Below are 25,387 nucleotides of genomic sequence, written 5' to 3'. Positions count from 1 at the left end.
GAATTTATGTTAAAGGAATCTGCTGGGTGCGGTAGAGGCTGAGGCAGGAGGATGGCTTGAGCCCAGGAGTTTGAGATCAGTCTGGGCAGCAAACAACAACACATTGTCCCCAAGAAAAGGCACTTTCCCAGGCATGAAAGCTTCTCTGCCTCTGCGTGACACGCAGTAGACACTAGAAATGTTCCCAGGAATAACGAAGCACGTTGACAAACTCACACGTAACTTCTCAGTCCTCCCTTTTCCCTGGTCCAGTGCCATCCACAAGTTTCGGTCCCAGTCCAGAACACGCCGGGTCCCACCGGACACTTTTCGCCAGACCCTACTACCTTTTCCTGGAGAAGGCACTAGTCTCACCGGCTTTCCCTGCTCCCATAGACTCTGTCCTCAAGTCCGTCCGTGCACAGCGGCCAAAGCTTTCCAGCAACAGGTTCCAGGTGTAGAGTGTCCACGGTGGCTTCCATGGGTCTCCTGTGACTTCTACATTCTCCATTTCAACCCCTGCACCCTGCACCCTCTCTGCGTGACGCCTTTGCTTTAGCAGAAAAGTCTCTCCTCTGCTCTATTCAACAAGCATTCCCGGAGCATCGGCCAAGTGCCAGGTAACGTCCGGGACCCATAGACCATGCGCTAGAACACCTGGAGGGGCGCGACCATCGTCACGTGACTCGACGGGCGCCGCCCACATCCGGAAGAGGGTGAGCGACGCTGGCCCACGTGCGCCGCGGCTTCGTTCGCCAGTACTCGACACGGTGCGGGGGCGGGGCCTGGGGCGGCACCCGATGCAAGACGCGGATTGTGACGCAGACGTGCGGCGTGCTCGGTGCGCAGGCGCTCTCGGCGGCGAATCGGCGGTTTCCGGTTCCGCCGCCCTCTTTTTCTTCAACGAGGCTCCAGAGCGGGTCGGTGGCCGAGGTCGTGCGGGTTGGCGCGGGGCGGCTTGCGGGCGGTGGGCGAGGTCTCGGGAGGCGAAGAGAGAGACCCCGAGCTCGCTCGGGCGGGGCAGCCTCGGGGGTGGCGAACGGGCGCGTGAGCCCAGGCTCCCAGCTGGGACGGGGCTCCCCGAGGCGGACTCGGCTCCGGGGAGGAGCCCGAGCGATCCCTCGAGGCGGGAATGGAGCCTCCTGGACGGCCGCGGGTGGATAGGGAAGGGGCAGTAGGCGATGGTGCTGCCGTGTTGTGCGCCGGGCCTTTGGAAAGGATTGGATTTCTCAGGTTGGGTGCTCGTACCTCACTCTACGTCAATAGACGTTAATTTTCTAGACTGTTTTCTAAATCTCCTTTTAAAGTGAAGGGTTATCTAAACAGATATCTGGCACGTGTTTGGCAGATAACAAGTGGTAGCTTTTGTTGTGTTTTTGGTGCTACTGGGGATGGAACCCGGGGCCTCGCACTTGCGGGGCCATCTGCTGCTGAACTCCATCCGCAGTCCTCCTCATTATTGCTTATGGGTTGGAGTAAAGGCAGTAAGTGGGATCTGGGGAATTTAGGTCTGAGAAGGAAGCCAAGAGTGTTGGACATCTCATCTTTATGTTAAGAAAAAGGAGAAGGGGTGTGTGGCATGTTGGAGAGATGGCTACTGGGATGGCATTCCCGTGTAGGTAGTAAGGGAAACCTGTAGGACAGTCCAGGAACTTGTCGAAACAGGGGTTGATGGCACCATCCTCAGGGAAGATATACCTGGCAAAGAGAATGCCTCGGGGTACTTGTCATGCATATCAGCAAACACTGAAGGGGATACCTCCTCTGCCCAACTTGAAGGACACTCCTGCAGGCTTGTGGTTATAGCTTAGTGGTAGAGCACTTTCCCAGCATGTGCAAAGCCTGGATAACATCCCCAGTACCTGGGGTTGTGGGGGAGGGCATGGCATCCAGGAGTAGGGCAGAGGAATTGGTCCCTTGGTACAGGACAGGTTTAGGCTAAAAACCAGAGTGTGTGAGAAGACAAGCCCAGAAAGGCCAGGGTAGATGGAAGACAAGTGCAAGGCACAGGCCTGAAATTGTGGTCAGTGCAGGTACAGGAGGGCTGTCAGGCCTGCTTTGCTCACCACTCCATCCTGCCTTCCAGCAGACGCAGAGATGCAGATCTTTGTGAAGACCCTGACGGGCAAGACCATCACCCTCGAGGTCGAGCCCAGTGACACCATCGAGAATGTCAAAGCCAAAATTCAAGACAAGGAGGGTGAGTTGGGCTGGGTCAGTGGGGGCTCTGTCCTGTGAGCTAGGTGCTGGATTTGGACAGACCCCAAGTAAAGTGTTGGATAATTTTAGTAATTGAGCTTCCTTCTTTTTCCAGGTATCCCACCTGATCAGCAGCGTCTGATATTTGCAGGCAAACAGCTGGAGGATGGCCGCACTCTCTCAGATTACAACATCCAGAAAGGTACTAGGGTGGGGCTGCTAGAAAACAGGCTCCATGAGCCCTCAGTCCCTGGACAGAGCATTAGTGGACTCGGTGGCACTACAGAGGGAGGCAGTTCTTAAGACGAGGGGTCAGTACAGTGCCAGGTACTCCAGAGGCTGAGGCAGAAGTGTTGATGCTCTAAGTTAGCCTGGGCAAGTATAAGCCCTATCTCAAAATTATTATGTTAAAAAAGGGTGGAGGGTTAGGGTTGTAGCTCAGTGGTAGAGTGCTCCTGGATTCCATCACTAAAAATGAAAAAGGGGGGGAAAAAAGAAAAATTGAGCACTGGAACTGGGATTGTGTGGTAGATAGCATACAGGAGTGCAGGAGGCCCTGGATTCTGTCCCCAGCACCCCCACCCCCAAAAAAAGTAATTAAGGAAATTTTTATTACTATTATAAAGAAAATTAGTGTCTTGGGCTGGGATTGTTGCTCTGTGGTAGAGCACTCGTCTAGCATGTGTGAGGCCCTGGGTTCCATCCTCAGCACCACATAAAAAATAACTAAACATAGGTATTGTGTCCAACTTCTTCTAAAAAAATAAATATTAAAAAAAAAAGAAGGGGCTGGGGTTGTGGCTCAGAGGTAGAGCGTTCGCCTGGCATGCACGAGGCCCTGGGTTCCATCCTCAACACCACATAAAAATATTTAAAAAAGAAGAAGAAATTTAATGCCTCTTCACTGTGGTAGTCATAATGTTTAAACATCAGAGTTGCCGGATGATTCTCCATGGAGTGTCTGTGGGCAGGTCGGGCCAGCGCTTTGTGTCCATCTGCACATAGACCACTTGGGATCCTGCTTGGAGTTCTCATTACATAGATATATGAGAAGCACCAGTCTACCGGGTGACAGAAAGCCTTGCTCAGTGACTGAGGTGCTAGGACTGGGCTGATGTCCTCTGTCTCCTGCAGAGTCCACCCTGCACTTGGTGCTTCGCCTGCGAGGTGGCATCATTGAGCCTTCTCTGCGCCAGCTTGCCCAGAAGTACAACTGTGACAAGATGATCTGTCGCAAGTATGTGTCCTCAGATGCTTGGGTGGGGTGGCAGGAATAAGGGGTAGGGTGGGCCCTCATTAGCCGCTCCTATCCCTTACACAGGTGTTATGCCCGCCTGCACCCCCGTGCTGTGAACTGCCGCAAGAAGAAGTGTGGCCACACCAACAACCTTCGCCCCAAGAAGAAGGTCAAATAAAGCCCCTCCACTGGCTCCTTTCCCCAAGGAGTGGCCTCCTGCCCAAGCCCCATGTATGGCCTTGGGACCTCAATAAAATTTCCCTTACATTGACTGGAGCAGTAACTGGTGTCCATGTGACTGTTTTGTCCAGGGAGGTGGCTGAAGAGTGGCCCATCTCCTTTGACTCTCTGTTGCCTTTGGATCCTCTTATCCTTCTGGAGACTAAAAGAATTGGTGGTTCCTGTCCCGCACATACAGCAGGTTTTGTCAAAAGCACAAGCAGGTTTCAATTAGGGCTCTGCCAAACGTGTGCTTTGTCATCTAATATGGAAATTAGGACCTGGTGGGGACCAAGGTCTGCTGTGTTATTGCCTGGGATCTAGTTGACATTTGGAGGTGTCCAGGTGTGGATGAGTAGACAGGTAGGTAGACCATTTACTGACAGTAAATGCTTCTTAGTTTTGAGTGAAAATTATTAGCACATGTGAGACCAGTCATTCCTCAAGGTTGGTTTTGCTGGGGGTGGACAGGGCCTCATGTGCGCTAGACAAGTGCTTTGCCACTGAGCTGCACCCACACAGCCTACCTAAATTTTGATTGGGACTCAATGTAGGTTATGTCAGACATGCCAATGACTCCCTCTCCTGCAATGCCATCTAAGGGCTACAGTATTAGTCATCCCATTCTTCAGCTAGTCCAGTTGCCACCTTGTTGACTGCCCCTCCCTGGTCATCACCATCTGCAATGGCCCATCCTCCAGAGTCCCAGACCTATTATTTTGAGCCAGGGTCCTCACTAAGTCGCTGAGGCTAACCTCAAATTTGTGATCCTCCTGTCTGCCTCTAGAGTTAGTGGGATCCCAGGTGTGGGCTGCCACACTTGGCCCATTTCTCCTTGGAAAGTTCCAAAACCACCTCAGCACCTAAAATGCTTTGCTATCCCTGTTCTTGCCTGAGGCTCCCACCTCAGGGCCTTTGCATAGGACCCCTAATTCAGCTCACTTTTTGGACGCTTACACAGTACCTGCCAGTAAATCATCTCAGTGGGCCCGGATGTTATTGGACAAGAAAGGTGTATGCAAAAACCTGAGCTAATATCCTTACAGTATTTAGAGTACCGGATTCCAGTAAGGACAAACCAGGTGGGCGCCAGGCAGGAACTAACTAATGAAGGATGGGACCTGCTGTCTGCGGCCTGGCCCGTCGCAGAATCGGAGTCCCTTGACCTCCGGACCTGCAGGGGGCGCCGGGCACAGTGGAGCGGCCTGTCTTGGCGTGGCCCCGACTGCGCAGTCATGATCACTACTGGGGCCGCAGCGGAGAACGCCGTTCCCGCGGTGCTTGACGTTGCGGATGCCACCGGAGATGGGGCACTCGCGGAGCCGGTGTGGCCCTGGGTGAGTCGCGGCTCGAGCGAGGACGGGCGTGGGGCGGGCGGTGCAGGTCCAGGGCGCCGGCTTCATGCCCCAAACTTGCCCCCCCGCCCCGCAGAAAGATGCCCCGATCCGGACGCTGGTGCAGCGAATCCACCAGCTGCAGGATGAGCGCGCGCAGGGCTTCCGCAAACTGGAGGAGTGAGTGCGGGTGTGGGGCCGCGCCGGGCGCGGTTCAGTCCCGGGCCCAGTTCGGGTATGGGTATGTTAGTGGCGGGAGTGTCCGGAGGCAGAGCTGGGTCCCCACGAGGCTGCCCTATTAGAAGTGGGACGGAGTCTGAAGAGGGATCAGTTCGTAACTAACTCTTAAGGACCCGGAGAGCGGTCCCCTCTTCCCTTGCTAGAGTCAGGAAGCGTCTTTACAGTCGGTCGTCCAGTCTCTGGGGTGCGGGTACGCCCCCTGCGGGTTGGTGCGGGTGCCTGGCCAGGGAGCGCATCCTCACCTCAGCATCCTCACCTGCTTCAGAGGCCACCGCCAGTACCTGCGGAGCGGCCCGCACTACGACTTCCCTGGCTACCGGAAAACAGTGCACGAAGTGACCCAGGCCTTCGCTGCCGCCTCGCGGGAGGTGCTGGCGGTGGAGGCAGAGCTGGCTGGACCTCGCGCGCAGCCACTGCTCGCGGGCCACGTGCGCAGCCTGCAACAGCTGGAGCAGACGCGCCTGGCCACGGTGAGACCACGACCTCTTACCTACGCTGTGTCCGTCACTGGCCTGATGTGCTCATTACCGCCCCTTAGGGAAGGGCCTCAGTCCCTGTCCCACACTCATTTCTGGGAGTCCCAGGCCCCACCCTTTCTGCCACACCTCAAAACTCCCTAAGTCTTCTGATTCTCCGTTGCCTCTTACCCAACCCCAGTTTTATTCCAGGTTTTGTTCTTAGTTCAGGACGTGCTCACTTTACTCCAGCCCCGCCTAAACGCAGTTCCTAGAAGTGTGGACACTGCCTCACGACTGCTTCCGCTCTGGCTTTTTCATTGCCTGAGGTCCCACCCTCAACTACTTCCCTGGAGAGCGGGGATTCCCAGGCCACACCCACCCCAGTGTTCCTATCTCTACCTACTAATTTTCAGGCCCCGCCTACACTTCTGCAGCCAATCCTGGCCGAGAGGGCTACATCCACGTGTAGCCACGCCCATATTGCACAAGAAATTTCTCCTCCAGCACCCCAATATTTTCGACCTACTCCCACCCATGGATCATAACCCCCACCCTGCTTTTGGGACTATGATGCCCCTCCCGCCACACCCCTACCACCAATCTGGTTGAACTTCAAGGTTGTTCTCAAGCCACACCCACACATGACCAAGTCCATTTCAAGTGCGGACTCCAGAGAAACGCCGGACTCTTCACACACAAAGCTCCGCCCCTCATGGCCCTACCCTGAGCTTTTTTGGGGGAGGGGGTACCAGGATTGAACCCAGAGGTGCTTACCACTGAGCCCCAGCACCCTCCCCCCCCCCTTTTTTTTTTTTTTAATTTAGAGACAGGGTTTCGCTGAGTTGTTTAGGGCCTTACTAATTTGCCGAGGCTGTCTTTGAACTCCTGATCCTCCTGCCTCAGCCTCCAAGGCGCTGGAATTACAGGCGTGTGCCACCGCACCCGGCTGCTGTGTCTTTAATACCTAATCTTTATTTTTAAGTAGCAGGGGAGGACAGAGTGGTTTCTGCTTTCTGTGACACCCTCCCCACTGCCCATTCTCCCACCAGGTGGCTCTGCTGCAGCTGATGGGGACACCAGAACTGACTGGGCAGGAGGACACTGAACAGATGCAGCAGCTGAAGATGAAGTGAGCTTTGATGCCCGTTTTGCTGGCACCCTCAGGCCCCGCCCTAGCCTGCTGTTTCCTCAGGCTGGCCCAGTCACATCTGGCCAGTTGAGCAGCCCCTCTGGACCCGTATACAACCTTTGGTATTTATACCAGTGTCCTAACCTGGTGGCCCCAGATGTACACATTCCACGGAATACATACCCCTGTGACTTCACATCAGAGGCACCCTGAGCATTGCCAAGACACAGCCGCCCGTCTCAGCACACGCCGACCTGCACTAGAGCTTGGACTAGGCCCCCATGTCCACCGGCACATGCCTGCACGCTCCTTTTATCTTTTTTTGGTGGGGGATGGGGTGGCACTAGGGAACAACCCTAGGGAGCCTTACCACTGCTCTACACCCACTGTCCTTTCTATTTTTTTTTTTTAATGTTTTGAGATAGGCTCTCCTAAATTGCCAAGGCTGGACTTGAACTTTTGATCTTCCTGCCTTAGCTTCCCTACTTGCTGGGAATAAGGACATGTGCCACTGTGCCCTGCACGTCTGCACATTGTCCCCGACCTCCAAACACATCCTCTCATGCACACATGCTAGACATTTGCCAAGCTGTCACTCTGTAACCTCTTGATGGCACGCACGCCTCTCTCCCAAGACGGCCCACTCTGACCCAAGCAGCCACCCCTCTTCAGGCCCCCTCCCAGGCTAGTGCTGCCTGGAAGTCTGGCGGCGGGCAGGAGGGCCCAGGGCTTGCCACAGCCCCCTCCGAGCTAGTTGCGCGGTGCCGGCTAATCCGCCCCATCTGGGTCTTATTTATAGTTTCCATCCGTTCTTGTAGGGTAATTAAAACCATGGAGGCCATCAGTGAGGTTCTCCAGGACCTCAGGTTTGATGCGGAATCTGCCGAGTGACGGTGGCTCTCCAGAGATGTTCAGAGGAGATGGGAAAGGAGACCAATGGCGTCCAACCCAACCCTGACCACCTGGCTGAGGTCATGCCCCTCTGGAGCTGCGGACCCTGCTCCAGTTCAGTGTACCTCACAATAAAGAGTCCTTCCTCTGCCATCTCTGTGTCCTGCAGTACTGGGGTCCCTGTGTCTGGGGAAGGGGTTCCCCAGGCCAGAGAGGGCTGGGGGAAAACTCTCACCCTGCCCCAGAACTGGTGTTTTGTTTTTTGAGATGTGGTCTTGCTGGTCTTGAGCTTGTCAGTTTAAGCAATCCTCCTGCCTCAGCCTTCTGAGTAACTGGGACTCTAGTCCCCACACCCCACTTGAAACTGGTGTTTTGAATCACACCCTTGAGGAGTTCAGAACCAGAGATTGTGGATCCTAGAGAAAGTGTCTGAAATTCTGGGAGGTGGGGCTTCTAGTAGGGGAGGCTTCTAGTGACCATAGGGTCATTAGGATGCCTCACAGATCTCCCCAAAACCTACAGCCCCCACTCCCAGGCTTCAAACTCACCTTCACAATCAGAGCACCTAAATAGCTCATTTATTTTAAAATATTCTTTTGGAGGGTTACTGGGGGGCAACGTAATGACTTCTCTTTACTCCCAGCCCTGTAGGGGTTCTGGGTAGCTCAACCAGCTCATGTCCCAACATAACACCGGAGGTGCACCCAAGGGTGGCCTGACATGGGGGCCAGAGCTGTCCGAGCTCAGAGCACCTGCCCCAGCTCCTGCTGATGGTGCTCAGGTGCCCTAAGGTGAGGTGGCCCCAGTTTGAGTTCAGCCTCTGAATCTCCACTTAGCCAGGAAGGTAGCCCCATCCCTAGAGTTTATCTGGCAGGACCTGCAGGCAAAAGGGAAGCCAGGTTAGACAGGCAGCCTGGGCAGGGTCAGCCTTCAGGTCCTGTCCCCTCCCACTAGCTGTGTGTCCTTGGGCAGGATATTGCACCTCTCTGATCCTGTTTCCCCATCAGAGAAGTGAAACTGATCATCCTCTGGGCTATCCTGCCAGTAAAACCCTTGGCAGGGCCCGGCATGAAGTAGAAGCTCATTCGTGTTAACTAGGGTGAGTATGTTCATTCCTAAGGATGAGATCCACCTGCAACATTACCCGCCAGGCACACAGTAAGTGCTAAGTAAATGCAGATGAGTAAGAGGAGGAGGAAGGATTCCATTTGGGCGACTCAGGTTGAGTGTGCTGGGCAAGGCTCACAGTCACCCCAAATACTCCCACCCACCAGGGCCCACCTTACCTCTCGCCGCGCCCCGTCTGCCCGAGGGCAGGATCCCCTCGTCCTGTGCTTGGAAAGAAGACAGCAGTGTCGTGGCGGGTGCTGCAGACCTGGCCCCCAGCCCGCTCCCTCTTCTTCCGCCTTCCTCTCCGGCCGGTCCTCGCAGCTCCCAGCCTCCACCCTCCGCCCTCCTCCCGCCCACCCTCCGTGCCCGCTGGTCCCTCCTTCCTACCTGGTTGCGGGTCTTGTGCGACTTCTGCATCCAGGCTCGCCACTGGTCGTAGAGGCGGAAGCTAAGGTTCGAGCAGTACGCGTGCTTCTTGAGCCAACCCAGGAACTGCTTGAGCTCGCGCCGCACCGGCCCCGAGCTCGGCTCGCCACCCCGCGGCTCGCACGCGCCGCCGCCGGGGCCCGGGCGCTCTAATGGGAACGAAGCATCAGGGCCGTGGCGCGGCCGGCAGGGGGCGTGCGCGGACCGGGGAGGGAGGGCCCGGCGCGCGGGACCGCGTGCCCCTCGAAACCCTCGGCTCCCCGGACCGCGTCCTCCCCGCCGCCCTGCACAGCAGCCCAGCTGCGCCCCTGGCCCAGCTGCACCCCTGGGGAGGCAGGGGGCAAGGAAGGGAGCCCTCCTCCACGTCTCCTCCAGGGACCCGATTCCTGTGGCCAGAGCCAGGTGTAAAGGGAAGGAGGGGGGGAGGAGAGGGGGCCCAGGAGATGCCGAGCAGGCGGCGGGAAAAAAAGGGCGAGAAGCCGAGGAGACAGGGGGGTGGAGAGGCAGAAAGAGTGCGAGACGGGGACAGAGGCGGAGATCCAGGGAGGGCGACATTTGGAGGGCGGAGTGATGGAAGAAAGGACAGGATGGGGACAGACTCTAGGGACACTGCCCAGGAAAGAATTCTCAAGGCACAGCAAAAATTAAAAGAGGGAAAAAGGGAGAGAAGGAGAAAAAGAAAAGACACAGGGCAACAGCGACAAAAAGATGGAGGGAGGCAGAATGCAAGAGGATCCCAAGGGGACAGTCCCCAGGATGAGCCTGGGAGCATGAGCTAGTGCGGCAGGGAGTGGGCCCAGAAGGCCAGGTGGGAGGCGCTCCTGTGGGTCCAGCCGCCGGCCGCAGCCAGCCCCAAGCAGGCCGGCGGATAAGGACATCGGCCTCACGTCATAAATAAAGCCGGGGACCCGCTGACAGGCCCTGGCACGGCCCCGGCCCAGGCCGCCCCTGCTGGCCTCCCCCGGCCTCCCCAGCCTCCCAGGCGGACTCAGCCGCCTGCTGGCTCCCGTGCAAGAATCGCAGGTGCTGGGCACGAGCAGGGGCCAAGGCTCAGCCCCTCCCAGCTGTGCTTGCTCCCTCCCATCCCAGAACCTGGAGGGGCCCCGGGCTGGGGGCTGGGGAACTAGCTGGAGCGTGGTTCTGCCCCTCCCTGAGTCGGGACGCTCTATGTGTCTGGACCTCAGTTTCCCCACCATCCCACCAATGTGGGCCTGGAACTGAGTCTAGATCCCTATATTCTCTTTTAGGGACTCAGTGCCCTCACCTGAATAAAGGGGGCCTCCCTCGGGGTGAAATCAGGAGGGAGTGTGGGGGATGGGAGCTTCCTTACCTACTGGCAGCAAATACTAAAGTGGCAACTACCACCATGTGGGCACTTGTCATGAATTATGTCACCTAAATTTTGCAACAGCTTGAGGCAGGTGTGGCTCTCAACCCCATTTTGCAGATAGGAATGCTGAGGCCAGACATTCCAAGTAACTGATTTTTATCCATTTCGAAAGGAGAGAATACAGGCTCAGAGAAACTCCCAATGACACTGGATGTCAGACCCTAATCTCTCCAACACCCTCCTCAATTATTGATTAGAAGGGGACACCGAGGTCATTGGCCTCACAAGCAGGGATCTCAAACTCACTTGCTCTCAGGGCTGAAGATGGGGCAAATGCTGAGGGGCCGTGAAGGGGTGACCACTGCTGTGGGGGCCACTCAGCAATACGGGCTGTCGGGTTGCATTTTCTACAGAATTTCTTTTTTTAGGCAATCTAGGGTATTTGCGTAAAAACTTCCTGTTGGGTCAAACTTCCAGGTGGGTCAAAGTCCCCCGCCCCCAAATGCCAGACCAAATAGGTTCAGGGGCCACCTCGGGTCCTGAGGGCCGACAGTTGGAGACCTCTGCTATCTTGGAGAAAATGAGGAAACAGAGACCCAGATGCGGGCTGGTTTGGAGCAGCCCAAGGAGCACCCGGCCCTGGGAGGGTGCTCACCGCTGCGGGGCGTGGAGGCGGCTGTGGGGTGGCTCCATTCACTCCATATCCCTGCCTTCTTGGAGCCATAGATGCCAAAGGGGTTGCAGCGCACTTGCACGAAGTACACGGTGCCTGGCTTCAGCCCCGCCAGGCGGCACGAGGTCTGATTGCTCACGTCATCTACCACCTGGACAGTGAGGGTCAGGTCAGAGGGAGGGCCTGGGGCCCAGGGGCGGGGCTGGGGAAGGGACGGGCACCTTCCAGTCCACGCTGTCCTCCACTCGGTAGCGGATCTGGTACTTGGCTTGGAAGAGAAAATCCTTGAGAGCTGGCGGTGAGACCCAGCGCACGCTCAGCTGGTCCTCCAGGCCCCCAACTCGGCTCACATGCACGTCGGGTGGGGGGTCCGTGGTCACTGCGGGAAGGAGCAGGGTCTGGTCTTCTTGGTTGGTCCCATGAGAGCCTGGGCATGTCTGGGGGTCCAATCCCCCAGGAGTGTAGTCCAGGACACGTGGCTTAGGTGGCACCTGCCTCAGGCCCCCCTCTTTCTCCCACTGCCAGGATGGATGGATTACATGATATAATATGCCAGAAACACTCAGCACGTAGGAAGGCTCAATTAATGTCAACTGTTATCACTTTTTTTTTTTTTTTTGGTACTGGGAATTGAACCCAGAAATACTTAACCACTGAGCCCCATCCCCAGGCCTTTTTGTTTTTATTTTGAGACAGGGTCTCACTAAGTTGCTTAGGGCCTTGCTAAATTGCTGAGGCTGGCCTCAAACTCGCAATCCTCCCACCTCAGCCTCCCAAGTAGCTGGGATGACAGGCATGCACCACAAAGCCCAGTTTGTTATCATCATTAGTATCTGATGGGGGCGGGGGAACATAATCCTGTCCTCAAAGGGCTAGATAACAGCAGACTCTTTGGGGCTGGAGGTGTAGCTCGGTGCCTAGCATGTGTGGAAGCCCCAGGGTCCATTCCCAGCACACCCCAGGGGAAAAAATTTAGACACTGCCTGACTAATGATATTATCGTTTTCAGATCCAGGGGGCTGGTGCCCAGACAGACCCCTGGGACCCTCCTCCACCCACCTCCAGTTCCTTCCCATTTCAAGCTTGCTGGGTGCACAGGGAAAACTGAGGTAGAACTTGCTCACTGGAGTTTAGGGTGTGAGGAAGGGGACATAGGCTTGGGGGTGGGGCCACCAGCCCGGGGGTGCCCAGGCCTACTTCTGCGGGCCCCGTGGGCAGTAGGCCAGGCTGGTGTCTCCCACTGAGGCCTGGGTGAGGGACAGAAAGGGTTAAAGCCCAGGCCTGCTTGGGGCTGAGAAACACCCTAATTAGATTAGGCCCAATTTTGCTGCAGATCATCCACTTCCTGCCTCCCACCCGCGCCCCCCAGCTCCAGGCCTTGGCTTCCTGGGGCGCCTCTAGACCTGGGCGCCCCCTCCCCTCTCCCCGGGGGGCCCTCTCCTGCACACCTGGGCTGCCGAAGGTGGGGGCGACCAAGCCAGGTGTTCTCTGCAGAGCAGGGACATCCTGGCTGAATGAGCAGACTTTGAAATAAGAAGTGGATGCCCCGATGCGCCCCCAGCCAGCAGGGAGAGATCTAGAATTGGAACCACAGCTGTGGGGGGGTTCGGGCGGGACCTCAGGAGTGGGGACAGAGGCCACAGCTGTGGCATGCCTGGGGGCTCACCCACGTCCAGGATGTCCAGCGTGAGCACATCAGAGCGCGCTGAGCCCAGGCGATTGGTGGCCTCCACCCAGATCTCATAGGGTGTAAAGAGAGCCAGGTCCTTGGGGATGTGGCAGGAGTGAGGGCCCACTGTGTGGTACTCCTCACACGTGTTGTCCTGCCCGTACCACCTGCAGGGGCAGGAGGGGAGCCAGGACACATGAGGGCCCCTTCTAGTCCCCAGACCTCACCAGGGGAGCCCCAGGGTATAGATAGGGACATAGGGGCTCAGAGAAGGCAAGCATTATTCCAGAGTCACACAGCCAGTCGGGCACAGGCCCCCGGTGGGCCATCACCAACCTCAGCTTGTACTTGAGGGAGTAGTTGGTGTGAAGGAAAGTTTCCCCGTGGGCCCCTGGAGTCCAGCGGCACGTGAGGTCCTTCATGTTCTTTGACCAGCAGCTGATGTTGAAGGGCTTCTCTGGGGGCACTGGGGAAAAGGAAGGGTGCAGAAGGCTGAGGGTCTGAGCTAGCTGTGCAGGTGGCAGGGTCCTGATGGCTTGCTGGGCCCCTACCCTGAAGTGGAAAAAGGACAAGGAAGGCAATCTCAGCCCTGCTGCCAGAGACGTGAATGACCACGCGCATGGGCCCTCCCTCCCTCCCTCCTCTCTCATTCTAGAGATGGAACCCAGGACCTTGCATTCGCCTTGCATATTCTCTACCACTGCTGCACCCCCAGCCCCATGGGACCTGGAGAATGAGGGGTGGGGCTCCAAGTTCTCCTCCCACCTGAGACATGCGCTTCTGAACCCACCCACTTCCCAGCCCAAGCCAGAGGACCCAGGATTCGTGCTCCCCTTCTCCAGAGGGTGATGGTGCTCCTAGATCTGCCCCTGGGTGTCCTGGGGACCCACTTACAGCCAACATAGAGGCAGGAGCCAGCTAGGATGCTGCCGTCGTGGGCGTGGCACACAAGGTTGTCCCCAGACTGCTGTCTGGACCCGTTGAGGTTGGCCAGAACAAGGGCCAGGGTGGAGGCATTAAGCACCCGGGAGAGCTCAGGGGGCAGGCGACGCCCGTTGAGGGTCCAGTAGAGACCCTCGGCCGTGGTCCCAGGAGGGTCCCCGTGCAGCGAGCACGTGGCTTGCAGGGAGGAGCCGATGAGGAGCGTGGGGTCCTGAGGGCTGATCACTGCGGTGTCTGGGATCAAAGAGGAGTGTTTGTCAGCCGTGGGGAAAAGCCAACACGAATCCTCCACCAGGCCAGGACTTCCAGGGCCCGTGGGAGTCCTGAGACGTTGTTCACCCCCATACCCACACTCACACATTTTACAGATAAGGAAACTGAGGAGTGATTAGGTCAAGTGCCCAGTCCAAGGTTGGTGGCAAAGCCAAGATTAACCCCCATCTGTCTGACTCCACAACTCAGGTCCTTGCAAGTCACATCATCACTGACTTGCTCAAGACTCTCTGAGCAGTGAAAAAAAGTCAGAGCTGGGCACAGTGGCGCACGCCTGTAATGCCAGCAATTCTGGAGGCTGAGGCAGGAGGATCGAAAGTTTGAGGCCAATCTCAGCAAATCAGTGAGGCCCTAAGTAACTTAGTGAGATGCTTATTCAAAATAAAAATTAAAATGGGTTAGGGATGTGATTTAATGGTAAAGCGTCTCTGAGTTCAATTCCCAGTACCGAAAAAGCAAGTCAGACATAAAAGCCCCACAGATCCAAGTGATTCTTGCTTTGCACATAGTCTGATAAACTTTCTTTTTCCTATTTTCTTCTTCTCCTTCTGCTCTTCTTCTTTCCCTCCCTCCCTCCCTCTCTCTCTCTTTTGCAAACTAGAAACAAAATTTGTGAGTTCTTTCTTTGACCTCCCAGAGCCTCACACATAGTAGGTATTTCTGTGGAGGGAAGGCACTTTTAAAAAGAGAGCCCTGTTCCTACTAGATGAACCATTAAGGGCACCATTTATTGAGCACTGTTGACTTTTAAATACTGGGTGGGTCTGTAATCCCAGCTGACTTGGGAGACCAAGGCAGGAGGATCACAAGTTTGAGGCCAGCCTCAGCGACTTAGCAAAACCCTATCTCAAAATATAAAATAAAAAGGAGGGGCTGGGGCTGTAGCTCAGTGGTAGAGCCCTTGCCTGGCACATGTGAGGCACTGGGTTGGATCCTCAGCACCACATAAAAATAAATAAATAAAATATAGGTATTGTGTCCATCTGCAACTAAAACAAATAAATACATAAAACAAAAAGGACTAGGAGGGGGTAGCTCAGTAGCAAAGTGTCCTCCACTTCTACATAACACATGCGTGCCGGCATGCACACCGGGCCAGGACTTTCCCTGCATTTTCTCATCAAATCCTGCTCATCTTAAGCAGAGGCTCTGAAAGTTCTCTTGCCCTAGTTCACCAACTGATGGAGGGATATACTAGTTAAACCCAGACTTGTCGGTCTCCAAAGTCCTGCTCTGCAGTCACTGGAGATGAAGGTGGCAGTGGCAAGCTCTAGGCCCCGACTCCCATCCAAAGGGACTTTACACTGTTGCTCTTTCCCTCGCCTCAGTTTCCCTAATCTGCAAAGGAGAAGGGAGAAAGGTCTGGGTCATTGTGAAGGTCAGGTGGGAAGGGAGGCCCTCAGCTGGGTTGTGAGAGTTGGGGGCTGGGCAGGGGTGCCTCTTTTCCTATCACACTAGGGCAGCCAGCAGTTTCCCTTTCTGGTGATCAGAACCTAAAAGGAACCTATTAGCCAATGGGAAACCAAGGCTCAGAGAAGGGAGAGGGGATGGGCAGGCCAAGCCCCTGACGCCTCTCTGAGTCTCAGTTTCTCCTTGTGGAAGTTCGTCCTGGTATCAACCCCAGGGCGTTGTTTGAGAGAGCGAGAATACTGTCTGAGGGGACATCCCTGTGCCAGGCTGAGTGGGGCTTGAATGCTCCTAGCTCCTGAGGACCTCTGACTTGGTGGCTTTACTTCTCTGAGCCTCTGAGAAAGGGCTTCTTAGCAACTATGAGGGCCCTGGCGTCCAACTCACTGATTCATCCGTCATCCATTTACAGAGAACCTCCAGTGGTCTAGGAGCTGGAGACACCCTGGGGACTAAGATACAAAATTCCTGCCCTTGTGGGCCTTACATTCAAGAAAGCAGCAGGGGGGGGGGGGGGAAGAACAGGAGGACGAGGAGGAAGAGGAAAAGGAGGAGGACCAAGAAATATCTAAGAGAAAGAAAAAGGGACAAGTTAAGCAGGGCCCACAGGGAGTCAAGTCAGTGAGGGCAGTTTGGATAGGCCAGGAGTCCGGTCTGGGGAGGAGACATTTGAGCTGAGACCAGAATAAAGAAAGGGAGGTAGATGTGAAACCCTCTAGGAGACAGTGCCCTACAGGTGAGTGCAAAGGCCCTGGGGCAGGGGTGTGGGAAATGAGGTTTGGCAGGTGAGCAGGGATACCGACCTGAGGGAAGGAAGGAAGTTATTCCAGGATTGGAAGCAGGGAGCGGTGCTGATCCATTTATATTTTAAAAGCACTCCCCAGGGGGCTGTGAGGAGGGCTTGAAGGGGCACAGGGGCAGTCCAGCTTCTCAGAGATGGCCGCCAAGGACAGGGTGATCCAGGCCCCTAGGGAGGCCCCTTGAATGCCAGTATCTGCCGGCCCTCTCCCTCACCCTCACCGCCCCAGATGGGCGAGGTGGGACGAACACGGTTCTCTGGCCTGGCCCTGACAATTTTCCGGGGCAAACTTGGCTCGAGGGCCCGGTCTTGCTGGAGCCTGGGATCGCAGTTGCGTTTGGGGCTTGGCCCAGGGCTCGCCGGAGGTCTCGGCGTCCGTGCGAAGGAGCCGGCAGAGCAGGCCAGAGCCGGGGAGGCGGGGGCGGCCAGGGGGCGGGGGGCCAGGGGGCCGCCCCGGAGGTCCCAGGCAGCCAGCCGCCCGCTAATTCGGAATTCCTTCGGCATGAACTCGGGCGTGCCAGCGTCTCTGCCCCGGCCCACCCACCGCTTCCTGCCTGGGCCCCCCCAGCAGGGTGGGAGGCGCGGCCGGGCCTGCCCGGACCCCAGGCCCACTCTTAGCCCTCCCCGGTGGGTCCGCCCTCCTGCTCCCCCACCCGCAGTCCTGGTCTGGCCAGAAAGGGGCTCTCTGGGGGGTCTTGGCTGGGGGGCACTGCCCCTCTGCCACACCCGCCTGGCCTGGCCTGGCGTGGCCCCTTTGCCAGCAGCTGCAGCTGCCCTCCCAGGGCTGAGGGAGGGATGGAGGGGGGGAACAAGGCTAGGCTGGCCGGACGGCCGCGCCAGCTCCCCACCCCCTCCACCCCAGCAGGAAAGGTCAGGGGATGCTTCCCCTCCCAGCCCCTGAGTACCTGCGCACCTGGCTTCCCGCTCCCGGTTTGCAGCCTTCTCCTCCATATAATGGGGAGGAAAGCATTCTACCTGCTGGTGCACACTCACGGTGTCAAGAGGACCTGGCGCCCTTAGCACGGCAGGACCACAGGGTTACAGCCCCTTCCAGCTCCGGGGTCCAGGCGGGATTGGCACTCTCTCCAGGCCTCAGCAAACAATGGGCCAAGGCGATGTGGGACTGGGACGTGCACACTCCAGGCCAGGCAGAAGAGCCGCTGGGATCAGCCCACTGAGCCTGGCAGAGGGGCTTGGCCTGGTTTGGGGGACCTCCTAGAGGAACCCCCTAAAGCAGATCCCTAGCTTGGGCCTTGGGACAGCCCCCCTCCCCTACTTTCCTGCCGAGCTGGGGCCTTTACAAGTTTTTTCTCTTCCCCCTTCCCAATCTGGAGCCACTGCCGTTATTAAAAAGGAACACCATGTGTTTTAAAAGGGAAAAGTGTGAGATTCTCTGAAAGCCGAGCGGGAGGGTGGCCTCTGTCCCAGGGTCCCCACGGGGGTCCCCATCTCCAGTCCCGCTGGTACCTGCAGACACTTTATGACCCACCCGCCTGCTGATCAGGTGCTAAGACACACCGTAAGTAGAAACATATTGCCGAGGTGTGAGAATCTTTTATTTAATTTCTTCCCCCTTAAAGGAAAAAACACACACACAACACTCCCACCCCCCACCTTCGCCTGTTGCTCTAGGGGCTGGGAAACAAAGCTTGAAGCTATTGGTGGCACTCACAGGCTCTATCCTTGGCCTGGCAGAGTCATTAAGACCCCAAGAGGGCCCTGGGTAGCCCCCCACCTGCTCAGGTGCCTTGAGCAGGCTAAGCTTTCAGCGAGTGTCCCCAGGGGGTGCCCGGACCCTACCCTTTTTGGAGGAACACCACGGGAAAGAGTATGGGAGACTGGGAGCAGTATGTGTCCAGTCCTTGGCCTGTACCCCTGGATGGGGCTCATGGATGATTGTGAACGTCTGGGGAAGACTTTCCGAGTGTGCCCCTGTTGCCTCCCCTGTGGAATGAATGTATGACCACGAATGTGTGTGTGTCAGGGATGGAATGTGTGTGCGCGCCACGATGGTGTGCGAATGTGCATCTGGGATGCAGTGTGCGCGCGTCTGAGGGCGAGGGTGACGGGACACAAGCCAGTGTGAGTCTTTGTGTGTCTCTGGGTGTGTCCCAGAGCGGGTCTGGATGTGGAGTCGGTATCCTGGCGGGGGTGTGCATTGGGTGAGGGGGGCCGGAGAATGCCTGAGGCCAGGAGCTCTCTATAGAAAGAGGGTTTCTCGGATTGCGGGTTCCCAGTGGACCCCCCCGGAAAATATGGGCCGGCGGTGCCCGGACTCACTGGCTCCCGCTCTCTCTAGCTCTCACCCACACGCTCACAAAGATTTCTCTCGCTGGAGGCTCTCAGCCCAGAGCAGCCCGAGTGAGAAGAGTTCTGAGAGCCGCCGGTGACAGAGACTTCGAGGACTCCAGTGTGCGGGGTCCCGTAGGGGGAGGGCGGCGGCGCCGGCCCGCAGAGAGGCACGTCCCTGGGGACCCCGGGCCGCGCGCCAGGCGGTCAGAGCGGGCCCCCTCCCGCCCCTCCCTCCCCGCGGGGCTCATCCCTCCGCCCGAAGGGGCCCACTCCCGGCCCCCACCCAGTGCGCCAACCGCGTGCGCCCCCGCCGGGGAGCGGTGCCCCGCGATCCAGTGGCTCCGCGACCGAGGACGCAAACGCGTGCGCTCGCTGCGTTCCAGTGTGCAGAGGGTCCAGGGCCGCGGTTCCTCGGCCCCTGGGGGCCTGGCTAAACGCCCTTGGCCTAGCGGCCCAGGTAAGAAGGCCTCGGGACCAGAGGCCGGACCCTCGGGCCGGAGGACTGCGGAGCGGTGCGCCCCGCAGGTGAGGGCGCCCCGAGGGCGGCGCCGGGGGCGCCTTCCTTTGTTCCCGGGGCCGTCCAGGTGGCGCCCGCGCCCCCTCCCCCCGCGGCTGCCCCCTGGGCGCCCGCTCTCGGCTCCGGCGCGAGGTGGGGAGCAGGACGCCGGTACTCACGGGCTCCTGATCCAGCTCGCGGCGCCCCGAGGACGCAGAGCAGCAGCAGGGGCAGCAGCGGCGGCGACCGCCGCGCGGATTGGGCGGCGGGGCCCGGGCGGCCGGCGGGCATGGGGCCGGCGCTGCCTGGGGAGCGCGGCGGGCTGTGGCTGCGGCGGCGGCGGCGCGGGGCGCGAGGAGTGGACCGGGCGCGGGAGGGCGCGGGTCGGGCAGCCCGCACGTCGCTGGGCGCGGACGCGGAGGCCGGAGCAAGTCTGAGCAGCCGAATTGACAAGGCGCTAATGCGCCGCTGGCCCCGCCCGGCCCCGCCCCCGGCCCGGCCCGGCCCCGGGGGGGCTACGGGCCCCGCACCGGCCTCCCCGCCACCCGCCCGCCCGCCCGCGGGCACCGCGCGTCCCGCCCGTCCGGCCTCCGCCCCGCAGCGAACCGTGTGCGCCGGGTCCCGCCGCCCAGAGCCCCCCACCCATTCCTTACCCGCCAGGGACCTCCCTCTCCAACCCCGCCAGCGCCAGGCTCCCCACCCCCAGTCTGGGACCCAGCGCCCGGAATTCCGTTTCCATACCTCTGTCCACTTTCCCGCACCCTGCCTGTGGCCCAGTGCCCTTTCAATGTCCCCTGTGGCCCCCAACCATGCCCCGTTCTTCGCTAACCCCCTTCCCCAGTCCTCCCTCTGGGCCCCCACCCCAGTTCTGGCCCCGCCCCCCCACCGAGCGGTCCCTGAGCCCCGCCTACCCCAACTTCCAGCCCCTCTTCCTCCCTAGGGGCTTGAAAGTCGTCCCCAGCCCCACGCCTTCGGCGCGCGGGTCCCACCGGTCTGGGCCCTCCCACTTCATCCCGCCTCTCTTCGTTCCTCGGTGCGCAGCCTCCTCGGCCGGCCCTGGGCTTGGGCTGGAGGAAAGGAGCAAAAGCAGGAAGGCAGAGTCCCCGGCCCTCGCGCTGGCTGAGCTGTCCCACTTGCGCGGAATGGTTTTGGGGTTGCTCGAGAGGCGTTCCGGAGCCTCAGGAGGGGGCTACTACTTGGGCAGACGGGGAAACGTGGGCCCCCGTGGGAGCGGGAACCGGGTCCCGCACTCGGGATAGGAGGGATTCCCATGAGCAGAGCGTAAGGAGGACTTCTCCTGGGACACATTCACATCCCCCCCACGGAAAAATCCACTCAGCGGCCCGCGGGTGGGGTGCGCCACGCGGTGAGTAATCGCTCCGGCGGCCTCCGCCCGCCAACTCCAGGTATCGCCGGCTGCCTGGAGCGACGCATAGTTTATCTTCCTTTTTTGCGCTAAGATCCTTCTCCGTGTTATTATTTTTGGCCGCTGCTCGGGTTTCGGGACCCCTCCCGGCTCCGGCGTCTTATCCCCCTCCTCTTCATCCCCATCCGATCCGGGCGCCCACGAAAAAAGGTTACTGGCCTCCAAGGCCACAGCGAAGGGGGCGCCTGAAAAGAGAGTTACGGGGTGGTCCCAGCCCTACGGGTGGGTCACAGCCCCGCCCCCAGCTGCAGCCAGGAGAGGGAGAGGGCTGTAACTCTCCCTTCCAGGGGTTTCTTGAAGAGGTATGGACCCTCCCTCCATGTCCCCAACAGGACGGGGCCGCGGACTGAGGAGGACTCAGGCTTCCCCACCTTGTCTGCTCATGACTGCCCCTCACCCTCTCCTTGGATCCCCAGCTCAGACTTCAGAGTGTCAGAAAAGATTAATGGAGGAGGACTTGGGATGCAGGGCATCCCCCTCATCTGGACTCTCGGTGGGGCTTTGGGGGGAGGAGGTGGGGGGGGAGTAACCAAGAATGAATACTGTTGTTTCCTGCAACAAACCAGGCCTCTTTTGCCTCAGTTTCTTCTTCTGAAGTGGACAACTGGGGCCAACCTACAGATTGCCAGAGGAAAATGCAATGGAGCAGAAGTCCCCAAAACCTAAACCCTTAGGTTTTAGGTAGCCAAGGCATATTCCCTGGAGCAGAGGTGGCCCCCAGGTCTATTTATCTCCTCTGAAAAATGGGGCTATAGTGCTGCTGCCAGACCCAGAGAGTTAAGTGGAAGGGGCAATTCTTGACTGTGTTTCCAAGATACCCACCACCCCTCCCCCATTGCCTCTGCCTTGCACATGTTCCCAGTGGGGGTAGTGATGTCTGACCCCTTCCTGGGAGGACTTGGGACTTCTGGAGCAGCATCTTTATTTTTTCCCCATCTCTGCTCCTCCCCCAGTCATGGGGGGAATGAGCTAGCTCTCCCTTCCACCCAGGTGCTCAGGCCAGAGACCTGGAAGCGTGCGTGACAACTCTCTCCTTCGCTCTTCCCACACGTCCAATCCATCAGCAAATCCTCTTGGCTCTGATTCCAAAACACATCCCATTCTGAGATTCTGATCCCTTCTCCCTACCTCATCCTCGTCCAGGTCCCCTTTGGGATGGGCCCAGCCTCCTCTGGGGCTTCTCCCCCTAATCCTCCTTCATTTGTCTGAATACAGAATTTTTAAAAGAAGCAAAACTAACTTCTCCACCCCGCCACCCTCTCCCCTTTCTCCCCCCACTCCTTCGCTTGCACCAGCCGCTGCAGCCCCCTTCCCCCAAACATGCCAGGCTCTTTAGTATTGAAGGATCTTTGCACATGGGCTCTTGCTTGCACCGAGATGCTGTTCCCCAAATCTTCCCCTATATTAGCACCTTCTCTTGTGTGAGGTCCCAAGTTCTCAGAGAGCACCCCCTCCATCCTTCCCTGGTACTCTTCATCCCTGTCACTTTTATTGTCTATATATCACAGTTCTTTAAACAACTGATTTCCTTTCCCACTTATTTTCTTAAGACCCTGAGTACCCTGAGTGTCCTAAGGACCCCATGCTGAGCCCAGAGAGGGCCAATAAAGAGCTCAATAAATATTTGCAATATGAAGGACCAAGGAGAGTTTCAACTAGCAAGAAAACTCTTTTCCAGCAAGCCATGCTGCCTCAGGTCCCAGAATAGCCCCTGACTTGCTGTGTGATCCAAACTAGTAGACGTCCTTCTCTGGTCCTTACCCATAGAAAGGTATGAACCATTTCCCTAGTCTGTCCATCCCCATCCTGGAATGTAATCTTTGGGTGAACTTTACCCCATACCTTTGACTTATAACCCCAAGACGCACCCTTCCCTGTCCTGGGTACCCCAGCAACTTAACCCCTTCTTCCACCTTTTTTTTTTTTTTTTTTTGGTCAGGAAAAGGAACCAGGGATGAAGAAACTTCTGGCAAATATTGACCCAAGTCCTTGAAGGTGGCTGGGAATGTACTGAGGGGAAGATGAAGGGAGGGTCCCTCCATGGGGTGGGGGAAGGGCTCTTCCTAGGTCCTCCAACCAAAAGTCACTTCTGGGTCAGGATGGGGGTGTTTCAAGTCCCAGCACCTGGTGATGCCAGGGCACTGAGGAGGCATCAGGGTAGGGCAGTTGCAAAAGGCACTTTCAGGGTCCTGTGGGACCCCAAAGCAGGTAGGAGTGCAGATAGCAGAGAGTTGCCTCTCCCAATCTGCTACCACCCATCCCCATGGCTGCTTTGAAGTGGAGGCTGGTTGTCCTGGGATAAGGGTCTGGTTGTGGGTTTCAGGCCTGTGTGTGCCCTGGGCTGTGTAATTTCCACCCTGGAGCCTGAGCTTGGGGAGTCCCTATTCCTGGGTCTCAGAGTTAGGTGCTCTGAACTTCAGGCTCTGGAGGGGAGGCTTGGGGAATACCAGAGCTGAGCGGGGTCCTGGGCTGGGCTGGTGTGCCTCAGGGCAGGGGAGGCCTACGTGCCCTGCCCCTCTGCACCCTGAAGAAACTCCAAAGACTGGAGGGGCACCGCTGGCTGGAGAGCGGCTGCACCCCTCTTTCCCCTCCAGCCGTCAGCAAACCGCGGCGCCACGGTGCCTTGCCTCCTCCCCAGCTTGGACCCGGCTTGGGGGTGGGGGTCAACAGGGTCGTGGTGAGGGCGGAAAGGGACAAAGGGCGCTTGTCCGCCGTCCGCCCTGACCTCGGCTGCCGCTTCCCGGAGGCCTGGCGGGCCGCTGATTCACGCCGGGGCCGGCCGCAGTGCCCCCCGCCCGCCGCCCCCGCCGGGCCGCCCCGGGGGGTAGGAAGTGAGGGGGGGGGCGAGGGGCGGCGCCGAGTCAACTTTCCCTCTTAAGCCCCGAAGGAATGTCGGCGGATTTCCTGAAACCCGACCCCGGCCGCCCGCCGGCCGGCCCGCCCCTCACCTGGACCGGCTCCCTCGGGAACTGCAGGAGGGGCGCGGGGGCTCACCTGGGGGGCCAGGGTCAAGTCCTCTTCCTCTCCCCTCCAGCGGCCTCCTGGCGTGGAAAGGCGGAGGAGTGGGCGGCCAACTCTCTTCCTTTGCCCGCGGGCAACCTGGGCCAAAGGTCAAATCCCTCCAGCCTCAGTTTCCCCTTATGCAAAAGGGTGCGAGGGGTCCCTCCTTCCTTTTGCACTTTAAACAACACTTCTTATGTCTAAAGTCCCCCCATCACACACCCTACGAGGTTTCGTAGGGCTCTGCCGGGCTCTGTTCTCTGACTTGTCACCTGAGCCACCCGCTGGGTTCCAATTTCCTAATTTGGAAATAGGACAAAGCCACTAGTACCTATCTTAGAGGGCTGTTGCGAGAAGTGTTTTGTTTGAAATGAATGAAGGACAGGGATTGTGAAAGGGTTAAACGCTCGGGACTCTGAACTGGCATGTGTGGACTTGAATCCTGGCTCTGCCCAAGAGTCTGGGAGTCTAAGTCTCCCACCTGTGAAATGGGGGACAATACTGGTCATAGTACACTGGGAAGCTTCTGGAGGCGTGGGCCTGGCGCAACGGTGGGTTAGCTGCCGGGTTCCCGGGCTCGATTCTCCAGCAAACGCAGGGCAGGAGGCCTTCACCGCTGGGTCCGGGCGGCCTAGCCTGGGAGGGGCGGGGCGGGGCGGGGGAGGGGCCGCGCCGGGATCCAGATGTTCGGGGTCCGCCAGGCACAGCCGCGCCTGATTAAGCCACTTGGGGGCCGGCTGGGGCCGCGGAGATGAAAGCGAGACGGCCGGCCGGGGAAGGGGGCGCGCCAGCCCGCCCCCCAGTCTCCTCCTTCCCAGCCGGAACCTGCGGCGCCCTCTGACCCGCCGACCCTGCAAGGCAGCCGCCCCGTCTGCGGGGGCGGAGCGTCGATAGGGACTTGCGGGCCTCGGCTCAGCGCGACCCCTGCAAGCACCTGCGTCAGGCACGCCAGCGAGACCTGGGACAACTTCTCAGAGGACCAAGGTTTAGAGGCAGCGCCCCCTTTTCATGCCTAAAGGAGAGGAAGCTGAGTGGACCGCCTAACCCGATATTCTTCTCTTGGAGATCCAATCTGTCACTATGGGGTGTGGCAGCTATGAAAGCCAGAACTGTCCCTGATTGCCCCCCCCCCAAGTTTTCCCACGAGAATTAGACATTGCAATAGTTCTGTGTTCCTTCCCACTGAGTCCTAGGGCGAGTGGCTCCCAATCTGGGGGACAGGGACCGGTTTCCCCAAGTTTGAATCCAGACTGGGCCATCCGAGGCGAAGCTAGTGGTGGGAGGGGCTAGTGGAGAGGCAAAAAGGGCTTCCTGGAGGAGGCGCGCTGCCCACAAGGCACCACCCTCTGAACTGGCGTAGAACATGCCAAAGGAGACGATGCCAGCTTTCGCCGACCAGGTCCTGCGGCTCTCACCTTTCGATTCCCCTCTCTGGCTCAGCTTCAGCCCTGCGATCCTCCTACCTTCCCTTCTTTCAATGAGCTCTTCCCTGCCCCAGGGTCCTGGCTCTTCCCTCTGCCTGAATTGCCCTTCTACGTCCCGCCGGCTCAAATGTCGCCTTCTAGGCGAGGCTCTCCTTGACATCCCTGGAGAATTGACCCCCGGCTCATCACATCACCCTATTTGTTGTCTTTTGTCCCCTAGGGCTGGCAGAGATGCCCCCACTCGTGGGACCCTCAAGGTGGCACAGACGTTGGTGGCCGAGATCCACCTGCCCCACCCCGCCCGCCCCCGACGGTGCCGCAGCGCAGCTCTCCGCACGGGTTCTCCGCATCCTCCACCCCCCCTTCCCAGGCTGCCTCGCTCGGGTGACGTCAGCGTCCCGGTCCCCGCCGCCGCTGCATCCTCGGCTCCCGCC

General features: G+C 58.5%; 3 protein-coding genes across 6 annotated transcripts; 2 read left to right on the top strand and 1 right to left on the bottom strand.

The window, feature by feature from the left end:
- Window positions 1–814: 814 nt before the first annotated feature.
- Window positions 815–3,698, top strand: Uba52 (ubiquitin A-52 residue ribosomal protein fusion product 1). Of its 4 annotated transcripts, none has more exons than XM_027932189.2 (5): window positions 815–899; window positions 2,069–2,179; window positions 2,294–2,380; window positions 3,313–3,415; window positions 3,500–3,698. In XM_027932189.2, exons 2-5 carry the CDS (start codon window positions 2,077–2,079, stop codon window positions 3,591–3,593), a joined length of 387 nt encoding a protein of 128 aa, XP_027787990.1. In that variant the 5' UTR covers window positions 815–899; window positions 2,069–2,076; the 3' UTR covers window positions 3,594–3,698. The 4 variants fall into 4 exon arrangements, with proteins under 4 accessions (XP_027787990.1, XP_027787989.1, XP_027787988.1 ...); XM_027932188.2 differs by having other exon boundaries at window positions 2,066–2,179; XM_027932187.2 differs by having other exon boundaries at window positions 844–912.
- Window positions 3,699–3,970: 272 nt separating this feature from the next.
- On the top strand, window positions 3,971–7,839 carry Rex1bd (required for excision 1-B domain containing). The gene is made up of 6 exons (XM_027932182.2): window positions 3,971–3,997; window positions 4,681–4,971; window positions 5,066–5,148; window positions 5,474–5,678; window positions 6,716–6,795; window positions 7,614–7,839. The coding sequence occupies exons 1-6, from the start codon at window positions 3,986–3,988 to the stop codon at window positions 7,684–7,686; spliced, it is 744 nt and encodes a 247-aa protein (XP_027787983.2). The 5' UTR covers window positions 3,971–3,985; the 3' UTR covers window positions 7,687–7,839.
- Window positions 7,840–8,247: 408 nt separating this feature from the next.
- On the bottom strand, window positions 8,248–19,394 carry Crlf1 (cytokine receptor like factor 1). Its single transcript, XM_027932454.2, has 9 exons — window positions 19,283–19,394; window positions 13,789–14,070; window positions 13,231–13,360; window positions 12,892–13,061; window positions 11,447–11,604; window positions 11,208–11,376; window positions 9,184–9,371; window positions 8,973–9,015; window positions 8,248–8,563 (listed from the first exon to the last, which is right to left on the bottom strand). The coding sequence occupies exons 1-9, from the start codon at window positions 19,392–19,394 to the stop codon at window positions 8,550–8,552; spliced, it is 1,266 nt and encodes a 421-aa protein (XP_027788255.2). The 3' UTR covers window positions 8,248–8,549.
- Between the last annotated feature and the right edge of the window lie 5,993 nt (window positions 19,395–25,387).

Source organism: Marmota flaviventris, chromosome 1, assembly GCF_047511675.1.
Source record: "Marmota flaviventris isolate mMarFla1 chromosome 1, mMarFla1.hap1, whole genome shotgun sequence".
In the NCBI taxonomy this organism is placed as follows: domain Eukaryota; kingdom Metazoa; phylum Chordata; class Mammalia; order Rodentia; family Sciuridae; genus Marmota; species Marmota flaviventris.
Note: the sequence above shows the minus strand (reverse complement) of the source record. Positions and strands in the feature narration are given on the sequence as shown.

Excerpts from the sequence above, each read along its gene's own strand:
- Uba52 (XM_027932189.2), top strand. The coding sequence starts at position 2,077 with ATGCAGATCTTTGTGAAGACCCTGACGGGCAAGACCATCACCCTCGAG. Across the intron at positions 2,381-3,312 it reads AGATTACAACATCCAGAAAG|AGTCCACCCTGCACTTGGTG; the intron begins GTACTAGGGTGG and ends TGTCTCCTGCAG. Across the intron at positions 3,416-3,499 it reads GACAAGATGATCTGTCGCAA|GTGTTATGCCCGCCTGCACC; the intron begins GTATGTGTCCTC and ends TCCCTTACACAG.
- Crlf1 (XM_027932454.2), bottom strand. The coding sequence starts at position 19,394 with ATGCCCGCCGGCCGCCCGGGCCCCGCCGCCCAATCCGCGCGGCGGTCG. Across the intron at positions 11,605-12,891 it reads GCTGGACATCCTGGACGTGG|TGACCACGGACCCCCCACCC; the intron begins GTGAGCCCCCAG and ends TCCTTCCCGCAG. Across the intron at positions 11,377-11,446 it reads AGGACAGCGTGGACTGGAAG|GTGGTAGATGACGTGAGCAA; the intron begins GTGCCCGTCCCT and ends CTCACTGTCCAG.
- Rex1bd (XM_027932182.2), top strand. Across the intron at positions 5,679-6,715 it reads AGCAGACGCGCCTGGCCACG|GTGGCTCTGCTGCAGCTGAT; the intron begins GTGAGACCACGA and ends TTCTCCCACCAG. Across the intron at positions 6,796-7,613 it reads ATGCAGCAGCTGAAGATGAA|GGTAATTAAAACCATGGAGG; the intron begins GTGAGCTTTGAT and ends CCGTTCTTGTAG.